Source organism: Myxocyprinus asiaticus, chromosome 16 (assembly GCF_019703515.2).
Source record: "Myxocyprinus asiaticus isolate MX2 ecotype Aquarium Trade chromosome 16, UBuf_Myxa_2, whole genome shotgun sequence".
NCBI lineage: Eukaryota > Metazoa > Chordata > Actinopteri > Cypriniformes > Catostomidae > Myxocyprinus > Myxocyprinus asiaticus.
This window is the reverse complement of record NC_059359.1, coordinates 17,568,153-17,595,130: the sequence shown is the minus strand read 5'-3', so window position 1 is coordinate 17,595,130 and position 26,978 is coordinate 17,568,153. Positions and strand designations below refer to the sequence as shown.

General features: G+C 36.6%; 2 protein-coding genes across 2 annotated transcripts in view; one reads left to right on the top strand and one right to left on the bottom strand.

Annotated features, from left to right (window-relative positions):
* The first annotated feature begins 2,396 nt into the window (after positions 1 to 2,396).
* LOC127454181 (inactive serine protease 35-like) lies at positions 2,397 to 10,902 on the top strand. Its single transcript, XM_051721194.1, has 2 exons — positions 2,397 to 2,664; positions 7,682 to 10,902. The coding sequence occupies exon 2, from the start codon at positions 7,695 to 7,697 to the stop codon at positions 8,964 to 8,966; it is 1,272 nt and encodes a 423-aa protein (XP_051577154.1). The 5' UTR covers positions 2,397 to 2,664; positions 7,682 to 7,694; the 3' UTR covers positions 8,967 to 10,902.
* A 1,169-nt stretch (positions 10,903 to 12,071) lies between these two features.
* Positions 12,072 to 26,978, bottom strand: part of LOC127454182 (clathrin coat assembly protein AP180-like) — a 68,008-nt gene continuing 53,101 nt past the window's right edge. The window contains exons 18-29 of the mRNA XM_051721198.1: positions 25,807 to 25,887; positions 25,510 to 25,578; positions 24,036 to 24,140; positions 22,091 to 22,162; positions 20,299 to 20,475; positions 18,070 to 18,303; positions 17,907 to 17,931; positions 17,522 to 17,615; positions 17,335 to 17,421; positions 14,014 to 14,127; positions 12,885 to 12,979; positions 12,072 to 12,783 (exon numbers count right to left, since the gene is read on the bottom strand). Of these exons, the coding sequence (XP_051577158.1) occupies positions 12,893 to 12,979; positions 14,014 to 14,127; positions 17,335 to 17,421; positions 17,522 to 17,615; positions 17,907 to 17,931; positions 18,070 to 18,303; positions 20,299 to 20,475; positions 22,091 to 22,162; positions 24,036 to 24,140; positions 25,510 to 25,578; positions 25,807 to 25,887 (1,145 nt within the window). The 3' untranslated portion in view covers positions 12,072 to 12,783; positions 12,885 to 12,892. The remainder of the gene's footprint in view (positions 12,784 to 12,884; positions 12,980 to 14,013; positions 14,128 to 17,334; positions 17,422 to 17,521; positions 17,616 to 17,906; positions 17,932 to 18,069; positions 18,304 to 20,298; positions 20,476 to 22,090; positions 22,163 to 24,035; positions 24,141 to 25,509; positions 25,579 to 25,806; positions 25,888 to 26,978) is intronic.

Genomic DNA, 26,978 nt, shown 5'->3' with positions numbered 1-26,978 from the left:
TGTTCTCTTCATGATGTCAACACAAATGTCAGCAATTGTATTAATAGCTTTTCCTCCAAAACAAGAAACAGTTTGCACGGCACTGAATTATGAGCCTCATGTAACAACTTGGAGCCATACAAGCAGCCAGCAGATATGGTCCAGGCATAAAGTGGTGTTTCTCATGCAGGAGACAAGATTTCGTTTCTGCCTTGTGCTATGAATAAATCCCACTCTCCCCCAACCCCCCCCCCCCCCCCATCACTTCCTGTCCTCTATTCTGCTTTTATATAATTTAAAATTGCAAATAATAATAATAATAATAATAATAATAATAATAATAATAATAATGGTAAAAAAAAAATTTAAAAAAAAAAACTGTTGTTGTGAAAGACAGAGCTTGTGATGATCATTGTAGTGGCACATTCTCTAAGTTTAAGGGTGGAGGCCACAGTCTAAGGCAGTGAGATCACCTTGCTTTGTTCAAACTTGACAGAGAGCCTTGCAGTTCTGTGAAAGGTGCAGATGTGAGCTACATTGTGGAATCTGAAATACTGATCTCTTTCTGAGTCTCAGAGAAAAATCAATTAGACTAAAAGGAGGCTTGAAGATGTTTTGGACAGGGAATTAAAAAAGCAGAAACAATCTGAAATGAGAAAAAGACTATATATTTTCAGATATACTGAGTAATTTGGCTTTGAAAAATGTTGTTAGTGTGCCTTTTTCTCATTTCAGAAGACGCTTAAATTCTATAGGAAAGAAATTATTGTTCTTCCATGCTTGTGTAAAGTATTTAAACACAATATTGTTTGGTAGCCTCTTTAATTACTTAATTACCCAAACATTTAAAGGGATAGTTCACCCAAAAATGAAAATTCTCTCATCATTTACTCACTCTCCTGCCTTCCCAGATGTGTATGGCTTTCTTTCTTCTGCTGAATACAAACATCATTTCAATGCAAGTGAATGGTGGCCAGACCTTTGAAGCTCCAAAAATCACACAAAGGCAGCATAAAAGTAATCCATACGACTCCAGTGGTTAAATGTATATCTTCTGAAATGTTTCTAATTACAGTGAATGAAGCCATGAAGTGCTGCATCCAGTGGAAAGGCTGCATATATAACAACCCTCAAAAAAAAAAAAAAAAAAAAAAAAAAACGTGAATAAACACAACATTTTACAAGAGTATGGGTCACTGACAAATAAGGTTGTCTGAGGTGATAAAAATTAGAAATCTTAATGAAAAAAAAAACATCTAGCTTAAAACACGTGTCAAGTTCATAAAAATGTAATTTGGTCTTTACCAACAGCGTTTTTGAATGAATGGAAACTGGTCTCAGAATAGTTAGGCACCTTATTTTCGTCCTACCTCCGTATACAGCCTTCGAAGTAGGCATTTTCCAGTTTTCGGACGCAACCTTTGTGTCTATGCTGGTTTCATACATTTTTGAAAAACATTTACAGCATTTTCTACAATATACACACACACACACACACACACACACACACACACACATATATATATATATATATATATATATATATATATATATATATATATATATATATATATATATATGTATATATATATATATATATATATACACTTAAAAATGTAAATTGATGGAACCATTGAGTAAAAGGTAATACAATTTCCTTCCTTTTTAAATGTTTTATTTATTTATTTATTATACAGTCTTTTTAAAAGGTCCCCTCTGGTTGTTTTTTTTTTTTTTTTTTGGTCATATATCTACCTGCGAAAAATGGCTACCTGCACGTTAGACCACACTGATTTGGTGAACAAACGTTTTTCAAATATTAATAATAAAAACAAAATTGAATTGAAAAGAAATAATGTTACAACTTATTTCAAACTACTTATGCCAACATTTATTTCTTATTTTTAAGAATTTATTAATCTAGCTTTTACTGAGACTTATCTATTTTATTTATTTACTGAAGTTCATCATAGTGTATGTGTATTCAAATAACTGTTTTGTGTGTATTGGATTTATTTATTTATTTATTTATTTTAAATAACAAAAGGTCCGGACAAAAAATTAGCGGCACGTCATTGACCTTTATGCATAAACGTGCACCTGTATTTGAAGGCATCCTTTTAACTCGAAGACCCCCTGCTCGTGTGTTTACCACATCATGTAGGCTACATGGAGACAAGTGTCACTGATGTGGGAACGGGACCAAACCACAATAAAACTCTCGCTGCTGCGCTATTGTGCGCGAACTGGAACGAATCATCGCCAAGATCCAATGAAAGCCCCTTTGAATCCAAGGGATAAACGAGTCTTTGAATTCTCAAATAAAGAATTATTCAAAATCCCAGACGAAGAACTAAACTGCACTCTCTTAAGTTCACTTTCGCCACTTCACCGTTGGAGAGCACGATGGTCCCTCCCCTATTCGAGATCCTTTGTGAAAATCTTGTTGTGACTTTTTTCCTCCCTTTCTCCTTAAACGTCAAGTGCAATTCCTACCGAGGGTTTCGTCTCTGTGCCTCTCCCTGTCTTGAAGGTGGAGCAGATATGAGAACAAACGGACTATCAGCCTCCAAGAAGAAGACCTCTGAGATAAAGTAACTTTATATCTCCCTGAACGCGGGTGTTTATTTAAATAACAAGCATCTCTTTGCGGAATTTACATCTCCATTAATCGAATGATAGCAGGTATGATGCTTTTCACCTTTTTGTGATGGTTATCACTGGAGTTATACAGGCCTGCTGCCTGATGGATGTGTGGAGTGTATTTGTAACATTTGTTAGAGTCCTCATTATCAATCATCTTCTTGGTGGCTTTATGAAATGAACTTTTCCTATCTTCTATTGTAAGTTGATGACGTTTAAAAAGTTTAGTGCATATTTCCGGCCGTTGCAAAATCAATAACAATCTTTATTTCCTGTCAAGTGCTCTTTTTGAAGTATCACAAGTAATTACAGATCGCAAAGCTTTCACAGTCTCTGGTGGTTGAAATGTAATAAAAGGTTTCCTGAGGGGAAAACTGAGTAAATACAAAGTTCACTAATCTCATAAAGAAAACTGAATGAATACTTTTTACATAAACTGAAAAATCTAAAATTGAGTCATCTAAACCAGCATTTGCAAAAGTGTACCATGTTAATAATAACTGCACTGTAATGCATATGCAAAATACTATGTGTGAACCTACTGTTTATCATGGTACATTTCTGTTAGGGAGATTTTTACCCTGCAGATAATGTTACATTATTGGTGTAAATGTTCATCAAAGAATGACTGACAGCAAGGGAAAGGCATGCAACTATAAGCACAGTCAACTTTGAATTAATTTACCAGCACGTATGTTTCAATTCATTTAGAAATGGGACCATCAGCGCCACCGTTTGGTTGAACAACATGAATTGAAAATGTGCAAGATTAAGATTTATATTTTTATTGGAGTAAGTAGATGATGATGACATGCAGGAGCAAATTACTGCTTCTTTAAAACAGATTTCTCTAACACTATAATTAGAGTCTGTCCTTCTTAGGCAGTAAGCCTTTGAAAATATAAAACCCCCTTTAATCTAAACAACTGTCGATCTTCATCTGCAAGGCAGATGTATCCATTAGAGACGAGTCATCGGAAATGTCATAGCGATTTTACCATGCACAAGAGAACCTTATTGATAGAGAGATCAGACCACGTGTCAGACTGAGTTTAGAGTCTGATTCTTGCCCTCTTTTTAAGGCTTGATCTGTCTGCACCTTTTACCCATCATCAGACTTACTGGAATTGGCTTAGACCTCTGTAAGTGCTGCACTTCTCATGGCCCTCTCCATTAGAAATACATTTGATTTGTCATTGCCTAGATCCATAACCACCTCGCCACACACACATACACACATTTTGTCCCTGATGCACACTTTGTCCACGGAGGCCCCACTGTTTTGTCTGTGCAGATGATTCTCACAGACAGGGCAACCAAATCCACAGTGGCATCATATCAGAGTGAAGTGTGAGGTTGGAGGAGAGAGGTTTTAGCTCCTGGGGGGAAATTGTACAGAATCAAGGATGTGGTAGCAATATATCTTTCGACCTACCCTCTCCGGTACTGATTAGAAAATGTTGGTGTAATCTGTGTTTTGCTTGGGCAATGCTCAGTAGTCTAGCATAGGTTGCTGACACAGGGTGACTGAAATGCTTAGCTTTGTGCTTTGCAGACAGCTTTGCCAAGCCCCCTTTGTGTATGTGTGCTCATTTGTGTGTGGGTCATACACTCAAACTGTACCTCTGCTTTAGTTTCTATTCTGTTTAAAAAAAAAAATGTATGTTGCTTTGTGCCACTGCTATTGTTGGCTCCTTATGATTCATTGTTTGTGTTTGTCCTCATTTGTAAGTTGCTTTGGATAAACCATCAACTAACCTTCCTGGGGGGGAACAACTTAATGGGTTAGTTCACCCAAAAATCATTTCAATCATCATTTACTCCCCCTCATGCCATCCCAGATGTGCATGACTTTCTTTCTTCTGCAGAACACAACTAAAGATTTTTAGAAGAATATTTCAGCTCTGTAAGTCCATACAATGCAAGTGAATGGTGACCAAAACTCGAAAAACTCCAAAAAGGAGATAAAGTCAGCATAAAAGTAATCCATAAGACTCCAGTGGTTTAATCAATATCTTCTGAAGCGATCCAGTTGGTTTTGGGTGAGAACAGAACAAAATATAACTGCTTTTTCACTATAAATCTTAACAGCATTCTCCTTGGCGAGCATGATTTCAAGCTTGATTACAGTTCCTACAGCACCATCTATCGTTGACTTTATCTGCTTTTTGGAGCTTCAAAAGCCTGATCACCTTTCACTTGTACTGTATGGACCTACAGAGTGGAGATATTCTTCTAATTCTACAAAAAATCTTCATTTATGTTCTGCAGAAGAAAAAACAAAGTCATACACATCTTAAATGACATGAGAGTGAGTAAATGATGAGAGAATTTTCATTTTTGGGTGAGCTATACATTTAAACCAGCCTTAGATAGTTACTTTACTGGTTTCCTGGGTTGCTGGTCACTTGAAAACCAGGTTAAGTTGGGAAACATGGCCGACCAGCTTGGCCAGGCTGGGAGACTAGCTAGACCATCTTAAACCAGCTAAGACCAGTAATCCAGTTTTGGCTGGTTTAATTTGTTTTTTTTTGTTTTTTTTTCCAGCAGATGGTAATGTACTAATATATTAATGTTATGCTGCATCCATTTTAAATGGCTACTTTGTACACTTATTTATTTATTTACATTTTTGGGGATGTGATTCTATGTGTTACCTACATTTTACAGCTGCGGACAGACAAGTATCTCTTAATCACTTAGCAAACTGATAGTCTGGTAAAAAGAAAGAAAGAAAGAAAGAAAGAGAAAGAAAAAAGAAATGCACTCATACTGTATGTAAAACTCATTCAATGAGAGCTGTTACCTGAGATGCGAATGAATGCAGAAGTAGCATACTGATTGGATAGCTTTGTATAGCTACTGTATATAGCTGTGTGTGTGCAAGTGTTCATGTGTGTTTATCATTTAATTTTGTCCTCAGATTTATTAGTAACAGTACCAATTGCCTTAACATCATTAGAGCTCCAGTATGTACTTATTACTGACATTTAGCAAGACAGTAGGGAACGTTTCCAAACCACTGACTCAAAAAGCTCAGACCCACAGGGTCAATAGTCTTACACTCTACACCACAAGCCCAACATGCCTCCAGGCTCCACAGACAAGCATCAGTTTGCTCTAATGGTACAATAGATTTCTTCTGTCAGCCAGTGCAGTTTAAGGACTCTGCTAAATCTCCACTGATTCTACCTTTTAAATGTCAACATATTTGTCTGCTATTACACTCATCTGTTTAGTCTCTAAAGCGAGTGCAGCAAGTTTGGGATTGAAGAGTTATTTTAGTTATTTAATGGAAATGGAAATGCTGTGTGTTATGAGTAATGTGTGTCTTAAAAGGAGATAAAAAACTTGTGTTTTGGAATCATTTGTTGTGAAATACTGTTGTTGATTTAACATGTAAATTACGATTTGGTCCAAATATCTGTGGAATGTTTAGATGGGGAATGGAAGTGAACGGTATATAATGACAGGTCTTGAAATAGTGTGTTGTTTGTCTCCCCCTAGTGGTCATGACTGTGTGTAGGCTAATGTACTCTATGCATTCTATTTCTTTTTAATTTTTTGTAATTTTGTAATTTTTTAATTTTTTTATTCTAGGCAATTTGATAATTAAACAATTGAATTATTTCGTTTAAATTAAAATTATATCAAGTAAAAATTATTTATCAAGCGGAAATTATTGGCAATGACTTTACTGTTCTCAGGCAAAGCTAAAAATGTTGCAATATTTCAAAGGAAAATTAATTCCAAACCACTTGTTTTGTTTATGCTGAAGAAATGTGCAGATTTTGTGCTGTTTCTGCTTAGGATAATGAGAGATCATATGAACTGGTCAGGTATCGCAAACCCTTTTGTCATTTAATCATGTACAGGATATCAATTTTAGATATCTACGATTCATTTTTCACTAGTTATGATGCTAATTATTGATATTAGTAATTATATAAAAACTTAGCATTTTTACTAGTTGCATCCAATTATTGAAGTTAGTTAATGAAATGATTCTCTCATCATTTACTCACCCTTGTGCCGTTCCAGATGTGTATGACTTTCTTCTGCAGAACACAATGAACATTTTTAGAAGAATATGTACAACGCTGTACAACACAAGTGATTGGTGGCCAGAACTTTGAAGCTCCAAAAAAACAAAAACAAAACTGAAAACACATAAGTAATCCATATGACTCCAGAGGTGAAATCCATGTCTTCAGAAACTATATGATAGGTGTGTGTGAGAAACAGATTAATTTTTATATTTAAGTCCTTTTTTTTACTATAAATTCTCCTAGTTGGCGATATGCACAAAGAAGGCGAATCACCAAAAACAAAAGAAGAATGGGAAAGTGAATGTGATAGTGGAGATTTATAGTAAAAAATGACTTAAATATTGATTTGTTTCTCATCCATAAGATTTCTCATAAGATATGGATTTAACCACTAGAGTCTTATGGATTTCGTTTATGCTGCCTTTATGTGCTTTTTGGACCTTCAAAGTCCTGGTCACTATTCACTTGCATTGTTGGACCTACAGAGCTGAAATATTCTTCTAAAATTCTTCGTTTGTGTTCTGCTGAATAAGGAAAGTCATACACATCTGGGATGGCATGAGAGTGAGTAAATGATTAGAAAATTTTCATTTTGGGGTGAAATATCCCTTTAATAAAAGGAATGGACATTTGCAGTTTAGTAACAATGTTATAATTTATATAAAAAAGTAATAGTAGTACATTGTTAATATGTTTTGATATCATGAATTATTGTTTTTACTAGTACAAATCTAATTACTGATATCAAGAATTAGCATTTTCACTAGTAGTAATTTCATTGCTTTTTAACTAGTGAAATTTGAATTAGATGTCTAAAATTAATATCCTGCATGTGATATAACATCAAAAGGGCTTGCGTTACACAACTACTCTGGGCATTAGGCCCTGCACCTCAGTATAAAGAGTCAGTATGGTGCTACACTGTAATTGAAGTGATAATTAATGTCTCATTCTTCAATATTTCACTGTCATTTATTCTGTTTTTGTTTTGTTTTTTTCGTCTGGCTCAGGGGTCTCTCTGCAATGGGCCCCGTACCCTTGAGTCTCCTGCTGTCCATTTCAGCACTAGCTGTGCTGGTGGCTGCAGCAGTGGAAGATGCAACAGGTGATGATGAGTACACCTGGCCGCAGAAGAAGGTACCACTGGTACATGAAAAGCAAACGGTGCATCTGGACAGTTCTGAGTTTTCAGCCAAACCTCAGAGCGAGCTCCATGGAATATGTGGCATCGAGTGCCAGAGGGGTCTCCCACAGCCCAGCTTAGATGATTTGGAGAAGCTACTGTCCTACGAAACAATGTACGATAATGGAACGCGCACACTCACCACCATCTCAGTACAGAAGCTAAACGTGAGCGACGACTGGACAGGAAGCTCTTTGTCCCACACGCGAAGCAGACGAGAGGTCTATGGCACAGACACGCGCTTTACCATCGCTGACAAACGGTACTCTATGAAATACCCTTTCTCCACCTCTGTGAAGGTCTCCACAGGCTGTTCTGGAGTGCTGGTGTCCCCAAAGCATGTGTTGACGGCCGCTCATTGCATCCACAATGGAACGGACTACCTGGAAGGGGTACAGAAACTCAGCGTAGGGGTGTTGAAGGAGCGATCTCGCAGTAGGAAAGACAGGAAAGGGAAAGGAAGAAAAGGGAAAGGACAGAGAAAGAATAAAGAAGAGGAAGGGGAAATAGATGAAAACGAAGAGATTGGAGAGAAGCATGAACGTAAGGGCAAAGGCAAAGGCAAAGGCAAGAGGAACCGGAGTCGCCGCAGCACTGTTTCTGAACAACCCTCATTCCGCTGGACGCGTGTGAAACAAATGCAGGTGCCGAAGGGCTGGTTTAAAGGCATCTCTGAGAAAGTAATGGCTGATTATGACTATGCCATCCTGGAGCTAAAGAGGGCACAGAAGACCAAGTACATGGATCTAGGTGTCATTCCCTCAGTTAAGAAGCTGCCAGCCGGACGTATCCACTTCTCTGGCTTCGACGACGACCGGCCGGACAATCTGGTGTACCGCTTTTGTTCCGTGTCTGAGGAATCCAACGACTTGCTGTACCAGTATTGTGATGCCAAGCCTGGTTCCAGCGGCTCAGGTGTCTACATTCGCCTCAAAGAGCCTGGCAAGAAAAATTGGAAGAGGAAAATTGTTGGGGTTTTCTCGGGTCACCAGTGGGTGGATGTTAACGGGGTACAGCAGGATTACAATGTGGCGGTGCGAATCACACCCCTGAAGTATGCACAGATCTGCCACTGGGTTCATGGGGACTCCAGTCAGTGCCGTAATACCTGAGAGACTCCAACGGCCCATCTGACTACTTCTGTCCTGCCAAACACCAACTCTTTCCATTTTAGAACGCCTCCCATTTTACTTACAAAAGTACCAAAAAGTACCATGGTATTACCTTGGTATTCTTGGAAGTACCATTGAGTACCATGCAAACACCTACATGAATTTCAATACCATGGTAAATATCAGAGTACCATGGTATTACCATCTGATACCATCACTGTACCATTGTGCCCTTTGTAAACTACACAAACTGCTGCATCCATCCACACTAGAGACTACATCACAACATTCATTACGGTATGATGGGTCTTTTGATGTTAATTTATTTTATTAGACAACTTTTGATATGAATCATTAAGAGTGAATGTATTTCTAGATTCATTTGTCTTAAATGAGAGGTAATTATATCCTAAAGGGTGTAATGTAAATTTGAATTAGAAAATGTACTGTTACATTTAAGCAATGTTGTTTTGCCATGGGAGGCATTTTTTGTCTGTTCATCTGTCCTGATGTCTTGAAATAGATGTGTAAAAGGTAGATCCGACTAGTTAACAGAAGAAAAAAAAAATTTTTTTTTTTTTTTTCTGAGAAGAAGCTTTGGTGCTTTTTTGTGGATTTTGTTTTTCTTTTTAAAGAACATATCTGATTATTGATACTTTAATCAATGTGCTGGTGTTCTTTAAAAACTCTTTGTTCCTGTTATCATTATAATAAATGTTATGATTGTGTGTCTTTGATAGCATAAACTGTAAACTGTCTTCATGGGCTGCCATTTACAATTATGTTTCTGCCTTTTCTATCTTAATGCAGTGTCAGAAATGCAGTTGCCCTTGTTGACCTTTGGTGCTAATTTATATTTAAAAGAATAGTTCACCCAACAATGAAAATCCTCTCATCATTTACTCACCCTCATGCCATCTCAGATGTGTATGACTTTCTTTCTTCTGCTGAACATAAACGAAGATTTGTAGAAGAATATCTCAGCTCTGTTGGTCCTTACAATGCAAGTGAATGGTGACAAGTTCTTTGAAGCTCCAAAAATCACATAAAGACCGCATAAAGGTAATCCACATGACTCCAGTGGTTAAATCCATACCTTCATAAGCGATGTGATAGGTGTGGGTGAGAAACAGATCAATATTTAAGTCCTTTTTAAAATAAATCTCCACTTTCACTTTCAAAATGGGACAGAAAGTGAAAGTGGAGATTTATAGTACACAAGGACATAAATATTGATCTGTTTCTCAACCACACCTATCACATCGCTTATGAAGATATGGATTTTACCACTGGAGTCATGTGGATAACTTCTATGTGGCCTTTACCTGATATTTGAAGCTTCAAAGTTCTGGCCACCATTCACTTGCATTGTAGGACCTACATTCACAAGGACCTACAGAGCCAAGATATTCTTCTGAAAAGTCTTCGTTTTGTTCAGCAGAAGAAAGTTGTATAACATCTGGGATGGCATGAATGTGAGTAAATGAGAGAATTTTCATCTTGGGGTGAACTATTCCTTTAAAAATAAAATATCTGAGGACCTGTCAGAGTAACAGCCTACTGTAGAACTGTAAGCATGTATTTAATGTAAGGCTCAGATTATGACTTACACAAGACAATGTCTTTCTTAATAAAATACACAGGGTAATTTAAATTTAGATGCAGTCAGTGGTAAATATAATTTGATTTTTGTCATTTTGATATAGAGCAAAGCAATGTAGCTGGATAGGAAATGTAAATCAAAAATATTAATATAAATTTGCATAGATTTTTCAAAATTGGTTAGCATACTTTTTCAGTTGTAGTTTTTAAATGTTTGCTATTAAGGACCAAATAAACTGAGATTTATATGTATTGGTCTGAGAGAACAAAAAAAGTGTTTCTTTTTCCGTCAGCATAACAGCTGCTAACTCACATAGTTTTCATCTTAAATTTTTTCTATATATTAAAAATTACAGGTTTGTTTTTTGTTTTTTTTTACCTTACATTTAGCATCTTTAAAAAAACTAGCTCTGTTTTTTCCCCCTTCTATTTCCTATATCATCAGAGATGTCCTGGTGAAAACAGACACAAAATAACTCAGGTGGGCAATTTGTCCCATCAGTGTTTATTGCATCTCAAAGGGCTTACATGCACTATGTAGGGGTGACAAATATGAATCCACAAATAAAAATAAATTTATTTTGAGAGAATTGCAAAAAGAGAGATCCGAAGATCTGCTTTTGTCATTTTAATGGCAACAGGATTTAATGGCACGGAGATCTATCCGTGATGGTGAGTTACAGAGTTTAGAGGTTCCACAGAGCTTTCAATCATACCTTTCTGTAACACTGTTTAACAGTGACCTCCTCTGAAAACTATTACAACAATCTAAGAGTCTGTCACTGCTAACACTCAGCATTTGCACCTATGCTTTGCCCCTGTATTATCCAGAATGAAAACAACACTCCATACATACAAGATATTTCCTCCACACTCCATTCTGCTGTACAAAGTACAGTACCACCACTCACCAATAGAGAGAGGATTATCTGACTGTTACGTGTAACAAACAAGGAAGGGGTTCTTAACGAGGGTATTATGAGGGAGCAAGACTGAGAACCAAACTTGTGAATGGTTCTTTTACAGTTATACAAAATAACACTACATGTACCAGATTCAAATTGGAATTCATACAAGCACAAGTAACTAAGAGACTCAAACATCAACAGCATTCCACTTACTACAACTGTGAAATCTTCAGAGGGTTTTTGGAAACATCCAAATAACCAGTTTAACAAGTTTTTGTACACATTGATTATTTCATTATGATACTGAAAAAGGCCTTTCTCAGAGATTACTTAATCTTTCCAGATTAGTAGTGTTAAGATTAAGTGTTCATCTGGATTTAAAGTCAAAATAAAGAGGTTATTTCCTTGTGGAAATTCAAAGAGATGTAAGAGAATGTAAACAGTGAACTAACAATGCGTTCACAGAATTAAACTATGGTCAAAGTTGAAGAATTTAAAAAAAAAATATATATATAAAAAAAAAAAATACATGTAATCATTAAGAGGGTTATCTAGGAAAGAGGAGTCTGGATGTGTTATTAATTTATAAATATTCATTTATTTATATATATATATATATATATATATATATATATATATATATATATATATATATATATATATTCAACATATATTTAATATATTTATATTTGTAAACAAACATGTCAGTCGATGATGGGAGATGACAATATCATGTCTTACAATTTCATTACCAGGTTCACATTAATAAGTTGTCCACACATAAATATCAAAGAAGAGGGGAGATCCTTGCTTCGTCAATGAGGATAATATACATTGCACACTGCTCCAAAACTAACATACAACAGAAAGCACAGGAACAACCGTGTTCAGGGCAGGTTGCCACATCTCTAACCCCAAGAGAGAAGTCCCAGAGGTACCAGAAGTTAATTTGAGGTGATCAACACACATCATTCATTTCAGACCTAAACACTGGAAAAAAAGTTGACATACGTACACATTCTTTTTTAATCTTTCATTTAAATTTAGTTTTTTTTTTTTTTCATTAAAACAAAAGGATTACATCGAAATAAGCACATCTTCATTTTTCTGCTTATTTTTCTTTTTTTTTTTCTATATTTCACTTCACAGTCTGTTGCTACAACATGACACAGGAAGGCTGGGCGGGGCAGAGTGGGTGGGATTTATGTTTGGTGCAGTAAATCTAGCTGTGGGCTCCTCAGGGCATCTGGGGGTGTAAAAAGACAGCAGACCTCTCTCACTGGAGCTCAAACTTTGAGAAAAAAACACTGCAAAGAGAACACATCATGTAAATGTCACATTATAATTCTCTACAAAATGAAGTGATTTAGGGTCTCATTTAAGAGAGCCATTGGAAAGATAATGATACCTGGGAGATTATAAAAAGTCCTTGATGTTGAGATCTGCAAGGGGGTCCTTGGAGGGAGGTTTTTTGGGGCTCTGAACAGCCGGCCCTGGAGACAACTGAGAGAGCAGTGGGTGTGCGGTTAGTGGAAGTCATATGAAAACTTGGGCTTGGTATTGATACAGATTTCCCGATTCCATTCCGAATGACAAGCTCTCGATTTGATTCGCTTTCACTTACAGTATAATGTCCCTTTTGCTTATATATATATATATATATATATATATATATATATATGAAAGAAATTATCTCCCAGCTAATGCTGTTAATTATACAGGGGACCTTCTAACTAGGTAAATTAAGAAAATATAAATTTTACTAATTATATTTTATTAGTTTAACATCATTTTGGTCACATTTTAGCTTTTTAAAAATGAACAAATCCATGTATTCCATCAAGAAGTATGATATTATATTGCATATATTATATTTTGTTACATGTTTATTGTTTAATTGCATAATTTTTACAAGTATTTACATTCATTTATTGAACACATGCTAAAAACCAGAATTTCTGTAAAGAGGGTCTGTAAATGAGCATATGTTAACAAGAGAGACTCAAATGGCTTTAACTCATACGTGCTATGCGTGATTAGAATTAAATGCTTCTTTTTTGTTGTTTTTGATCAAGAACTGACTGTAAAGAACAGAAAGGGTATTAAAAGAGACATTATTCATTGACAAATGGGTTGTGTGGATCTCGTCTTTGGACACATTACACGGAACAAATTTTACTGTTGAATACTCCACCACTATACTACATAATTGCTGGTCATTGAAATCAGAACATTTACCAGCCAGTTGCCAAATACTGTATATACACTTTTAGTCGCACAGCATGAAATTTGGTTGCAAATGCGAGTTATTTCCTCTCATTATACTGGAGGGTTTCGCATAGAGTAAAAGATCGATTTTAGGATTTAAGAATCGATATTGAGGTTGCACAAATGAAGATCGCTATGCATCGGAGATTTATATTTTACAATTTATCATTATTGCAGGTATATAGGATCAAGATTCGTGCTCAAAAACTATATGCGTTTGTATGTGTATGTTTGTGTTTTTGTGTTATGTTAGGGGAAAACTTGTTTACTGGTGCTCCAGGTGTTCCTGATGCTGCAGGCCCTGTAAATTGTGGTCTCATCATGGGCTGACCCATCATCATAGGCTGGGGCATCATGGGAGCTCCCACTCCTGCTGCTGAGGGCTGAGTGAAAAATGACCCAGAACAATTTAACCTTTCATGGCATGCATTATGTTGTAACAACGTTTATGATGAGTTTTGTTTACATAAAAACTAAAAAAAAAAAATTTTTAAAAAAAAGACAGAAATAAAAAGTCTAAATTTATAGGGAAAACATTTCCTTATGCTAACTCTGTACCACAACATAAAATGGTCACACCTGGAACTCCTAAAAACCTAATTTGAGTGAATAAGTAAATGATCCTGTAATTCTTACAAGCATTACTCCTCTTCATTGTTACATAAATTATAAAAAAAACTATAAATGTATTACTTGTACATAAAAATAGGCCTGTCACGATTATTAAATGTGGCAGACCATTAATTGTCATATTAATTGTCTGTTCTAGTGCTTATCACAATTATGACGATGAATTGTCATGCACATTGTCATACTTCTTAAGGTGTATTTGTGCGTTAAGCCCAGTTCACACCGCAAATGATATGCAGCGGCAAAGAGACACAACTTTTTTTATTGAAAGCAGAGCAACTTCTGGCATCACGAGCGACCGCTGGCGACAAGATGTTCGTGTGGTGAGCGACACGACAAAAAACGTTATGCAAATGACGAGCGACATTCGGAAGCGACTACCAATGAGAGTGAAGACAGTGGAGCTGACTTCATCTATGTCCTGTGACATCTCGAGTGCAGGCAAGGCAGAGAAGTTAAGTTACTGTGAGCGATTTCACTGTTTTGTCTGATTTGTCTGTAACTACATGTTTTTAATTAAAACAAGATGTGTGGAAAGCATGTTAGAAATTGTCTGCATTCTGAGTGAGTTTGGTTCATCCATTGATAGATCATTCATCTTGTTCGTGATTATGCTTTGAGCACTGCTGCAGTTCATATAAAAACTAGGGCTGTCAATCGATTACAATTTTTAATCAAATTAATGACATGGTATGCCGATTAATTAATCGCAATTATTCGCATACATAAATATTTCCTAAGAAAGACCCTCAAATAACAATAACAAAATATAGCATGATTAAATAATTATACATTATAAGTTATATTTAAATTATAAATCAAATATTTGTTATAAAAAAATAATACAGATAATTAAAATGAATTTTATTATTTTGTCACACAAGTAAAGCATTAAAAAAAAAAGACAATACAAAAAGTGGCTTTGGAATCCAATATATAGTTTATTTCCATATTATTGAACATAAGAAATTGAATTCATCACTCAGTCCAAGATTTATTATAAGGGATGTTTAAGGACACATCAATGTACATCTGCATCAGACGAATGCTTTTGGAGTGTCTTGGTTGCCTCGCATCATAAACGTACTGTTTTTAGATTGCTGTGTCAAGTTAAATGAAGTTTGAAACTTAAAAAAAAACACGTCTTGGATCCCCGCATTCAGATTTGCACTCCATCAAGCTGTGTTTGAACGCAACAACGTGTTCTCAGCTTATGTTGTTTGCCCTCGTTAAGTGCGGTTTGTTCTCTGTCTGTATAAGCTGTCCATTGCCTATACAGCTGGAGTTTCGCTTACTGCCCCTGGAGAAAACAGGTGGTACTATAAATTTGAATTGCTCAGATATTAGAAATGTTCCTTATTACGGTCCGGGGACATGAGTAATTGCGTTAATTATTTAACGTGATATTTTTTTATATAATCGCACATGTTAAACTGACAGCCCTAATAAAAACACTCTCCCCTGTATGTGTAGTCCACTAGTGATGTTTCATTAATCGGTTCAACAAATGTCTTTTTGAACAAATCTTTTAAGTTAACAAATCGTTCTTGTTCATCTCCCTACACTGACCGTTTGGCCGTTTAGCTGAATGAGAGGCAATTCGTTCGTATAGTTTGTCAATCTCGTTCAACATGAAAAAGGTTGAACTCATAATATTTTTAGGTTAGTATTGTTGTCTTTTAAAAAAAAAAATAAAATAAAAATGTATAGCTTGCTAAATATTTGGGCTCAGCAGTCCACAATATGATATATATGCTTTGTTGCCATGTGTGGGGAAATGCTAATGATGCTTAAACACTTTGCAGTGCTGAAGTTGTTGACATGAATATTTTAATAAAGGATAATTAACTTGTTCTGGTCGTGAATGACTCTGTGGTTATGATTCAATGCAATTTACTCAAAACGTAAAAGATGGTCATTTGGCACCATCTACAGGCCCAAAGGTGTAATTTGCAGAAATGGTCAATGAACAAAACAATGTACGAGTCAATGAACAAATCTGAACAAATATTTTTGGTGAACAAATTCAAAAGACTCAAGTCACTGAGATGAATTCAAATCACTACCACTACAGTCGACCAACAACTTTAGAGCGAAAGCCCACTAGAAACACACAGTACACGGACTTGCGACATCAAGCGACAATGTCACCAGTGGTGTTAACGGGGCTTAATACACTTACACCTTAAAGGTGCTGTTAGCCATTTCAGCCGTTCTACTTCCACGAGACTGAGCCGTTGAATTAGCCACGCCCCCCTCTTTCCAAAACCCCGAACTCCAAAGATACCAAAATGAGCTTTATTGAGAGCAGAAACGGTTATTAAAAATAACAGTAGTAAAATAGCTCCCTCAAATGATAATTGTTATGAACAACATGACATAAAAATGCATTATGCCTCAAAAATTCGCTGCAACTACAATACTATGAGAACGCACAAAATGACTGACAAGCAGAAATCGTCATTGTCCGCGGACCATGGGCACATTTTTGTTTGCTGCTAACAGAGTCTAGAGTTGACACAGAGACCGAAGAGATGTCTCAGGGCACTTATTTCATTAATATATTTCAGGGAGTAGGAACATTTTTTGCATACCTTTCCATGAAAAAAATCGCTTACAGCTCCTTTAAGAAGTCAAATATTCATATTTACTTTGAAAATATATAATAAAATAAGGATATATGATTTCCTTCCAGGTTAAGGCTTTTAAGGTGTTGAATGACAAGACATTTTGAATATTAAAATATTTTCAAATACTTAAAATATCTAACAACATCTTGCTGACTTATCAAAGATGCAGCAAAAAATCCAGACGTAGAAGAAATCCATAGTAATGTGTTTAATTGTGCAGTCTGAGGAGCACTTTAGCACGTGTCTACCTTGTAAAGGTGACCACAGGAAAAACAGTAAATGGCAGCACCATACCATTAGCATAGAGGGTTAAATACAGTTATTTCTCACCATGCCAAAGCCTGGCTGTGCTCCCATGGGCGGTGCAATGGCTCCAGGGGGGGCGGCAGCTACTTGGGCTCCAGGGGTGGAGCCAGGCTAAAACACAACCAGAACAGAAAATAGAACCATGATAAGAAAATGTATTTACAGTTAGAGTGGAAGTTGATTTATTGTTTAAGAAAGGAGCAGCTCCTACCATCTGAGCACCAGGTGTGCCCCAGCTAGTGGGAGCTACATGAGGGGTCCAGTTAGCACCTCCTGTAAGCTTCTTCTCATTCCACTGGTTTTCCCTGCATTAGAAATCAGCTGTCAGTCAACTAAATATCCATCAACAATTCATAAATGGAATGCAGACTATTTAAAATAGGGACTCAGTGCTACACAAAGTGAACAAGATTAAATTGTCCTCGAAGGCAGAGTAAATCGATGAAGTTGGCACAACAGTAATAATGAATTGTCAATACTGGTCAGGTTGAGTAATTCAAGCCAGCGAATAGGCATTATGGAAAAGTGACAAGATTAATAGGCATCTAGAAAATACACAGACACAGAGCAAATGGGCACACTCAGACTGAACTTACTTCTTTTGGCTTCCCATCCCCAAATCTACAATAGAGGAAAAAACATGAGAGATAAGTTTGAGCTGGAAATAAGAGTACAACACCATGGTTCTACATGTGCAAAGTGCAGTCTCTGAAATTCAATGAGCCCTGCATCCTCAGTCCTTCATATTTCCATACATACTTCCAACCAGATCAGCGAGTGAAGAGTCTAAGTCTCCTCCAATTGATTTGGCTGGTTGGGCAGCTGCTAAGGGTGCCATTATTGGTGCCATCGCCGGTGTCAATGTTGGTGCCATGGTTGGCCCAGCAGCAGGCACAATTCCAGATAATACTGGTGTCGTTGGAGCCATGGGGGTTCCACCTGTACTCTGAGGCGTTATGGATGGCATTAGAAGGTCTCCTAATCCATCAAACACTACAGTGGGCAGAGAAGATCTAACATGAATAAAGACTATCATTTTTAAGCGTAGTTCTCCTAGCCCTGAGCATCTTTGGCCCTGTTTACTCTTGGTATTAAGATGCATTTTGGGTGATCCAATCACAAATGGACAAGCGAGACACATCGGCGTTTACACCTGGTTGTACTATGCGTCTCTTTTGACTACTTCTGTTTGGATTTCAAAAGGAGGGTGTTTGATTTCATGACGACATACATCAAATGGCAAAACCCCAAAATGTCTTGGATTTAAACCTGTTTTTTAGCATTGTCCAATTTCAAACGAAAATCCCAAAATACACCTCAATGCCAGGTTTAAATGGGGCATTTGATTTAGATGGATAACTGGTCAGAAAATCCATAATATACCAAATCTGATATAAAAGTACAAGAGTAAAAGAGATCCACACAATTATCATAAAACTGATGACAAAAGGTATTTAAAGGGTGTTTACTGCATGCACTGGGAGGCTGCATAGCAAGCTTTCAACCTTAAGGATACCAGCACAACATGGTTAGACAAATTCTGTCAGGCATCAAAAGAAACGGAGAAGGACAGGGACCAAACACCTCCTTGTTCCAGCTCCACTAACTATCAATTGTCGATGACAAAAACTTTAAAAGGAAAGGTTAAGGGCAGGGGGTGTCAAACTTATTTTAAGTCAATGGCCAGAATGGATAAAAACATCATCTTATGTGCGCTGTTGCTTTGTCATTGTTAAAGTATGATGTACCCATGCGCAGTGCATGCACAACACAAACTCATTTGGAGCTTATAAACTCCAGAATCAACTTTCATACTGCTTTAATAACTAGTATTAGGATAAAACAAAAGGTAGAACATGACATTGACTGTTAGAGTACATACTGTACATACGTACTGTATATAATTGGTAGTTAGAGAATATTAATCAAACAACACTGATAAAATGAGAACAAGTTGGGAACTATAACTTGCAAAAACAAATTAAATAGTTTCTGACCTTCTGTATCTAAACATAGAATATTTATGAATATTATTTCATGCCAGCATAATAAATGGGCATTCCTGGTTTAGGGTCTTCGAAAATTTTAATAAAAATCTATGATGAATAGGTTTGGTCCAAACAAATTTCAACTCCTAATTCCTTAAGTTCTTCAGCGGAGACCACATGGAGGCTAGAACTAATGAATATCTAATACTTTTGAAGAACAAGCACCAAACAAACAAAAACAAAATAACACGAAACTTCAGCCGATACCAACAAATACTGAGGCAGGCAATTCATTCTAGTGCATTAATGCACAAGATCTCTAATGTGTGCAAGCAGGACAGACAGCAAAGGGGGCAGAAGGCAAAGGATGTGCAGTGAAGAAAGAAACGGAGTACTAGGACATCCACACTTCCCAAACCCTGTGGCGTGATTGGATAAAATGATACATGCTGTAAAGCCCTGCCTGGAGTTCTCTCACCAACTCACCAATCGCACAGCAGGAGCAAGCAATAAGCCAGAGCAGTGCAAGGAGAGAGATATCAGAAGGGAATCTCAGAGATAGAGAGAGATGAGGAAAGACAGGACAGAAGAACAGAATAGGTGATGAAGTTGAGAAAAAGCCAAATTGGCATTACAGCAAGAGTAATGTGACAGTAGTAATTCAGAGCAAGGATGGACAGAACACAAAAAGAGCAGAAAAAAGGGCAGGGAGAATGCATTATATAAGATGCCTTCAGCAACGCCACCTCCTCTCTGTATTATATAAGGAGATCAGCAAATACAGAAGAGCTCATGCAGAAGATGAATATTGTGCTGAGAAGCTGGCAAGCTTGAAAGATGCCACGCTGTGTTCAACAGAGGACATTAGCATTACTCAATTCCATAGCAAATAGTTAAATAGTTTAACATTTTCATGTTTAACACTTGACAGTATAAAATTTTTAGGCAATGTAATGTATATTCTTTTCATTTGAAATACCTATAGGAAGCCTCATCTCACCTGAAGCATCAAAGCCACCAGATGGTGCAGCAGGGGCGCAGTCTGCTACTGATGGTGTTGCGGATACTGGTGCAGAGCCAAAAGCATCAAAATCTGACTCCAGCAGGTCAGCAGGGGCTAAGGCTGGCACTGGTGCTGGGGTTGATGTAACCGTGGGGGCAACTGGTGAAATCAACCCTACAAACATGAAGAGATGAAGAGCAATCTAAATACATGATCATGACACTATATCAGTTCATTACAGTTCACCAATTCAAGGAGAATTTTAATTTAATTTTAATTTAATTAATTAATTTAATCGATATTGAGTTCCCCCATGAAACCCTGTGGATTTTTTATTTAGTTTGGACCCTAAAGCGATTTCATTTTCATTTGATTTAATTTCGTTTTGGGTTTTTTATTTGGTGCCTGATTGGAAATCCTACAATATTGCTTTTATGTAGTCTTAAATCATTAAAATACACCAATCAATGTCATGTAAGCTATATATGACATACAGGGTTAGGGAGTTACGGAATACAGGTAATGGGATTACATATTTAAAATACAAAATATAAGTAACTGTATTCCACTACAATTACAATTTAAATCAGTGGTAATCAGAATACAGTTACATTCAAAATGTATTTTGGTTACTGAAGAGATTACTTTGCATTTTATTGTCATTTGTTCCATTTAATATTTAGTCCTTTCAGTTGGAAAACATTCATCCATATACTGTAAATGATGAGATCCAAAGAGTGTTTGAACAGTGGTGAAACTCTTTCTTAAGATGTGTTACATTCATACGAGTAGACTGTGAAATAAGTTTGGAGCAGCAGCAATAGAAATAAACCTTGTGTAAATTGTCATGTGAACATTTAGATTTATGCTAAGCTACAATGCTATTTCTAGCCATTTTACATGCAGCTGTTACCAGGAACAATCATATTTTTATTATCAAGAAAATCGCCATTAGATCATCATTTTTTTCTCTAGTAAGACCTTTGATATTAGGGCAAAAACCTTTTTTTATGATGAGAATTTTTGTATTGTTTTTCTGTAAAAATATCTAAAAACAGATCAATTTGCTTTATCTTGTTTTAGAAGCAACACTGCATAAGATATTTAAACTTTTTTCAGAGTGTATTTTTAAGATGTGTATTTTGGCTTAATGTTCTGGCAGATTTTTTATAGTTAAAAAAAGTTAAAAAATCTACCAGTGCTGAAGAAGTAATCCAAACTATTTAGATTACGTTACTGACCTTGAGTAATCTAATGAAATACCTTACGAATGACATTTTACAGCATGTATTCTTTTATCTGTAGAGGAATACATTTTAAAAAGTAACCCTTCCAACCATGGTTATAACATGATACAACGAAAACAACAAATGGTCAAATTAACATTTCTTTTTGTGTTATCTGTTTGCATGCTAACCGATTACCCTGCTAAACAACCATTTCATCATGCTTTCCCTACGGTTAGCAAGCAAATACATTATCCTACTAAGCTAACATATTCAGTGCAAATACTTCACGTAATTATATCAAAACTTTGAATTTCGTGCTATATAGAGAATAGATATGCTAATACTCCATTTACTGACTGTACGTGATAAGCTACAACAGGAATTAGTAACAGATCAGGCATTACAAACTACCCAAAAAACCCAAAGGGAAAAGGATTTTATGGGGTAACGCAATATTGCATGACACCAGAGGAAACAGCCTAACATATTTTAACATATCCTAACTTTTTTTTACTGATTAGCACAAAATTATTTTCCTAATCAGGATTTATGACACATACCACCAAGTAGGTCAGCTGATGGTGCTCCAGGAGCAGTGGTCTGGGTCTCCCCAGTGGTGTCCCCAAATGTGTCTGTCCCAAAAACAGCCATCCCATAGTGCAGCATGAAGGAGGAGAAGCATTAGTCAAGCCTTAAAAAGCTGCACACACACTGAGACAGGGGCAGATGGAGACAGAGTGAGCTGAGATCATACACTAGGCAACACACTCCCACACAAACACATAAACACACTCGTTTAAATCGTAATAAACACTGACGCATGGATCTGCAAATGCATACAGTGTGTACTCCCACATATCCAGTCATGCACACATGACAGCACAGCATGCACATTCACTAAGATCAAACACATACACCCAACAAATGTCTGTCTTCACAACTTCATCACCGGCTCATTTAACAGTTACAAATTAATTAACAGACACCAACAAAACAAACAGACTCTGTTCAATTTCCAGAAACTATGCTGTATAACTAAAAGGCTGCTAAGTAGTTGAATTAGAGCAGGGGTTCTCAACGGGGGCGGTACCGCCCCCAGGGGGCGTTCAAAGGATGCCAGTGGGCGCTGAGAGCAAGTTAGTAGAGAGGGGGTGTTAGATTACCAATGGGGGGCATTTATCAGTCATGTTAATCAAATCTATCATCAAGTTCCTCTTTGCATTAAAACATTTATCGAGACTTGGAGTTTATCAGTTGGTTCTCAATTATACGGGTTGGTACGTATTTGTACCCCATTTCATCTGATTTTGAAGTCTAGCGACGCATCTGAAATATCTGCTTTAGCAGCATCAAATACACAGACAGAGGCACAACCTCGGCTAATGCACCTGTATGGCTCTGTAGATGAATACGGCTCAGTGGATCTCAATCTCTTAAAGCTCAAGCTCTTAAACTCGCATCTTTGCGAGAATCAGTGAGAATCAAGGCGCGAGAAGCGGACACCATTTGAATTCGGCAAATAATTTTACATCACCACCCTTGAATTTACTATAGTAACACTAACTGTACTAACTAACTGTAACAGATTGATAATAACTATTATCATATCACTACTTAAGCTCTATTAAATTCATCATAGGCTACATTAGGGGAGTGAGGGAATATAATAAATTTTTATTACAACTTATATGTTTAAATTTTGTATTTATTGTTTTTACATGTGTTTAGAGTAGGTCTACTGTTTATAATTTCAAAAATGCCATAGTTTGTTTTATAGAAAACATGGTACATCTAACCATGGTAGTGAAGAAGATCCATGCTTCCATGTGTTTACTATGGTCTTGTTACAAATACCACTGTTAAAACAATAAAAAATAAATAATTAATGAATAAATTAAAATTTTCAAAAAGGCAAATGTAAATATATATTAACAATATCACTTTTATTATTAGTTTCTGTCTTCGCATTTTCATTTTATAGGCCCAAGATATAGCCCTCCATCTTTTTCAATTCAAGAAATGCAAGGTTTGGTCTCATATTCATGATGTGTAAGCCTGCTGAATTTATTAACAAATCTTTAAAATTATGCAATGCTATAAAGTTGCATTGAGCAAATAACACAAATAGTTTTGTGTTTTATGTTTTTTACTTTTTTTTTTTTTTTTGGTACAACAAATTCTCTGCTTTCAGATTATGTCACATAATTGGAGGTGGCTGGTGTAAGGGAATGAAGTAGGGGGCGTTCATCAAAAAAAAGGTTGAGAACCACTGAATTAGAGTCAGTGCTGCATACTTACCAGTTAACATTGTTAAACTGAAATATCTAAACTGAGAAAATCAATTTGAAAAGCTAATTTTCAAATGTGACAAGACACGTTATCCAGTTAGATGCAAAAAGCAAGCCCTTTTGCAAATCAGTTTATCATATTTGACTGTATTCTTCAATAAACTTCCTCTGGTCCTCTGGATGGGTGCTTTTGTATGAGGGAGTTTAAGGGACACACCAAGGAGATCTAGCACAGGTACAGGCTTGGGTTTAGGAGGAGAGACAGGAGCAGCAGCAGCAGGTGTAGCAGCCACTGAGGCAACAGCTGGAGCAACAAATGAGTCTGAGAAAGAGACAGAAAAAGAGAGAAAGAGATTTTGACACTAATTTCTTGGCACGGTTTTCTAAATATAATGTACCTAATACTAGTAGTTTTAGTAAGTAACTGTAAAGTACAGTAGAAGTAGCAGAGCAGTTGAGAAAATAAAGTAAAATTAAATAGTGACCCCCAAATAGTCATTAGTTTTTCATCATTTTGGTACTGTATATACACTCACCAACCACTTTATTAGGTACACCTGTACACCTACTTATTTATACGATTATCTAATCAGCCAATCTCGTGGCAGCATTGCAATGCATAAAATCAAGCAGATTTGGGTCAGGAGCTTTAGTTAAGGTTCACATCAACCATCAGAATGGGGAAAAAATGTGATCTCAGTGATTTCGACCATGGCATGATTTTTGGTGACAGGCGGGCTGGTTTGAGTATTTCTGTAACTGCTGATCTCCTGGGATTTTCATGCACAACAGTCTTTAGAATCTACTCAGAATGGTGCCAATAACAAAAAACATCCAGTGAGCGGCAGTTCTGTGGACGGAAATGCCTTGTTGATGAGAGAGGCCAACGTAGAATGGCACAACTGGTTTGAGCTGACAGAAAGGCTACGGTAACTCAGGTAACCACTCTGTACAATTGCATTGAGGAGAATAGCATCTCAGAATGCACAACACATCAAACCTTGAGGCGGATAGGCTTCAACAGCAAAAGACCACGTCGGGTTCCACTTCTATCAGCCAAGAACAGAAAGCTGAGGCTGCAGTGAGCCTACCATTTGTGTACCTCAGCAGAAATCGAGATTCATCAGACCAGGCTATGTTTTTCCAGTCTTTCACTGTCCAGTTTTTGTGAGCCTGTGCTCACTACAGCCTCAGCTTTCTGTTCATGGCTGACAGAAGTGGAACCCGACGTGGTCTTCTGCAGTTGTAGCCTATCCACTTCAAGGTTCGATGTGTTGTGCATTCTGAGATGCTATTCTCCTTTTAAAGTGAAAATAAATTTGGCGACCAATAAAATAACTAACTACATCTCAGAGTTTAACGACATTTTGGTGCTGCTGTGTGAATGGACGCAAAACTGAAAAAATCTTGTGTGAATTATGTGTGAATAGCAGATGTGGTACATTTTCCAGTAAAGGCAAGTCAACAATTTTACTGCTATTTGCAATGTGTGAAATACGCACAGAACGAGTCAAACCAAACGTTAACTCTCAACACGCAGTGAGAGGATCACAGTGCTTAACTTTGCATATTAAAAGATCAATCTTGGGATTTAAAGAATAGATATTGAGATTGTTCAAAAGAAGATCACGATTAATCGGAAGAAGGTTTACTGCAAGAGTTAAAAGATAATGCAAGGATCAGACACTCACCAGACAAGAGGTCACCAGTCACACTGGCCTCGGGTAAAGGTGAGGGCCCACGAGAAACAGCAGGAAGATCTTCAAGATCAAAGCACAGCAGGAAGAGGAAGAGAAGGAGGAAAAGTAAGAGACATCAATAGGCTGCATAGGCACAGAAAGGAAACAGAGTCGTGCTTTTGGGGGCACACACATGCACAAGTCCACGTTCCACTATGGGGACAAACCAAGACGGAGTGGGTAAAAAAAAACAGATGAAGACTAGAAGAGACGAGACGTTCAACAGAAGTACGGGAATCACTCCTGTACCTGCACCAAATAGGTCTACGCTAGGAGTGGTTGCTTTGGGCTCTGTGGAGGAGCTTTGCTCAGGCATAGAATCAAACATATCTACAAACAAGGACATACATATGCATTATGCTTTTTGTCAGTGCATTACATGACAGGTACAACTGAGAGAGAAAGAGGAAACATCATTTAGTGGAGAAAACATTTTTGTTTACTATTTTTCATTATCATTTTAAGGAGGAGAGAAATCAACATGAAAGTTGTAGAAATGCACAAAGGTGTGGACTTTGATATTGATGCTATAATAATTGTATTGATTATTTGTATTTATGTGTGTGTTTGCTAAAAAAAAAAATCAAGACAGCAACATTTCAAAACAAACAGTAGCATTCAGATCATGGTAAAAAAATGCCAGAGAATGATTGCAGGACTTGTGGTCACTGCAAATCCTGGATTTTGACTTATGGCAGTGCAATTTTAGAGGCTAAATGTGAATCAAGAACATTGACCACCCTTCTTGATCCGAGACAGCTAAAAACACATAACAATTTCAATATTTTCTTTACTGGAGATCAGCCCCGTGTAGTCATTTTGATATTATCGTGACCAGTCATGGGTAAATTACTGAAATACAGTAATCCACTGCAGATTACTAATTACTGCTCTATTTTGGGATCAGATCATGGCACTCATTACTTCATGGAGAAAGTAATCACATTCCTAGTTCAATTACTTTTAAGTTACTTTATAAAACAACTACAAACACTTTTCACAGAAAAGTGTATGTTTTTCTGATCAACAAATTCTAAGTAATTTCATACACTCAACACTATGCGTTTTTTCCCTTACAATGACTCATTAAGGGGCCGTGCTCCCTTCAGCTTTTTATAGAAACGCAAACAGATGTACATATAAACGTAATTGACAAAATTAATATTTTAAATGTATTCTACATTAATAATGTTATTTTCAAAATGTGTAACACAAGTAATGTATTGTAATAATTAATTTGAAATCGCATTTCACCCAACACAAATTATGACAAATACAAGTTGCTCTACTTTGATAAGGTGGTTAAGGTCATGATTCACTATGATTAAAAAACCAGAATGATCAAAAACATAAAATATAAATATAAATGAGAGGAATAAGAAAAAGAGAGAATCTTAGTAAGAATGTTGGGGAACTAGCTT

Coding starts and splice junctions, on each gene's coding strand:
- LOC127454181 (XM_051721194.1), top strand. CDS start 7,695: ATGGGCCCCGTACCCTTGAGTCTCCTGCTGTCCATTTCAGCACTAGCT.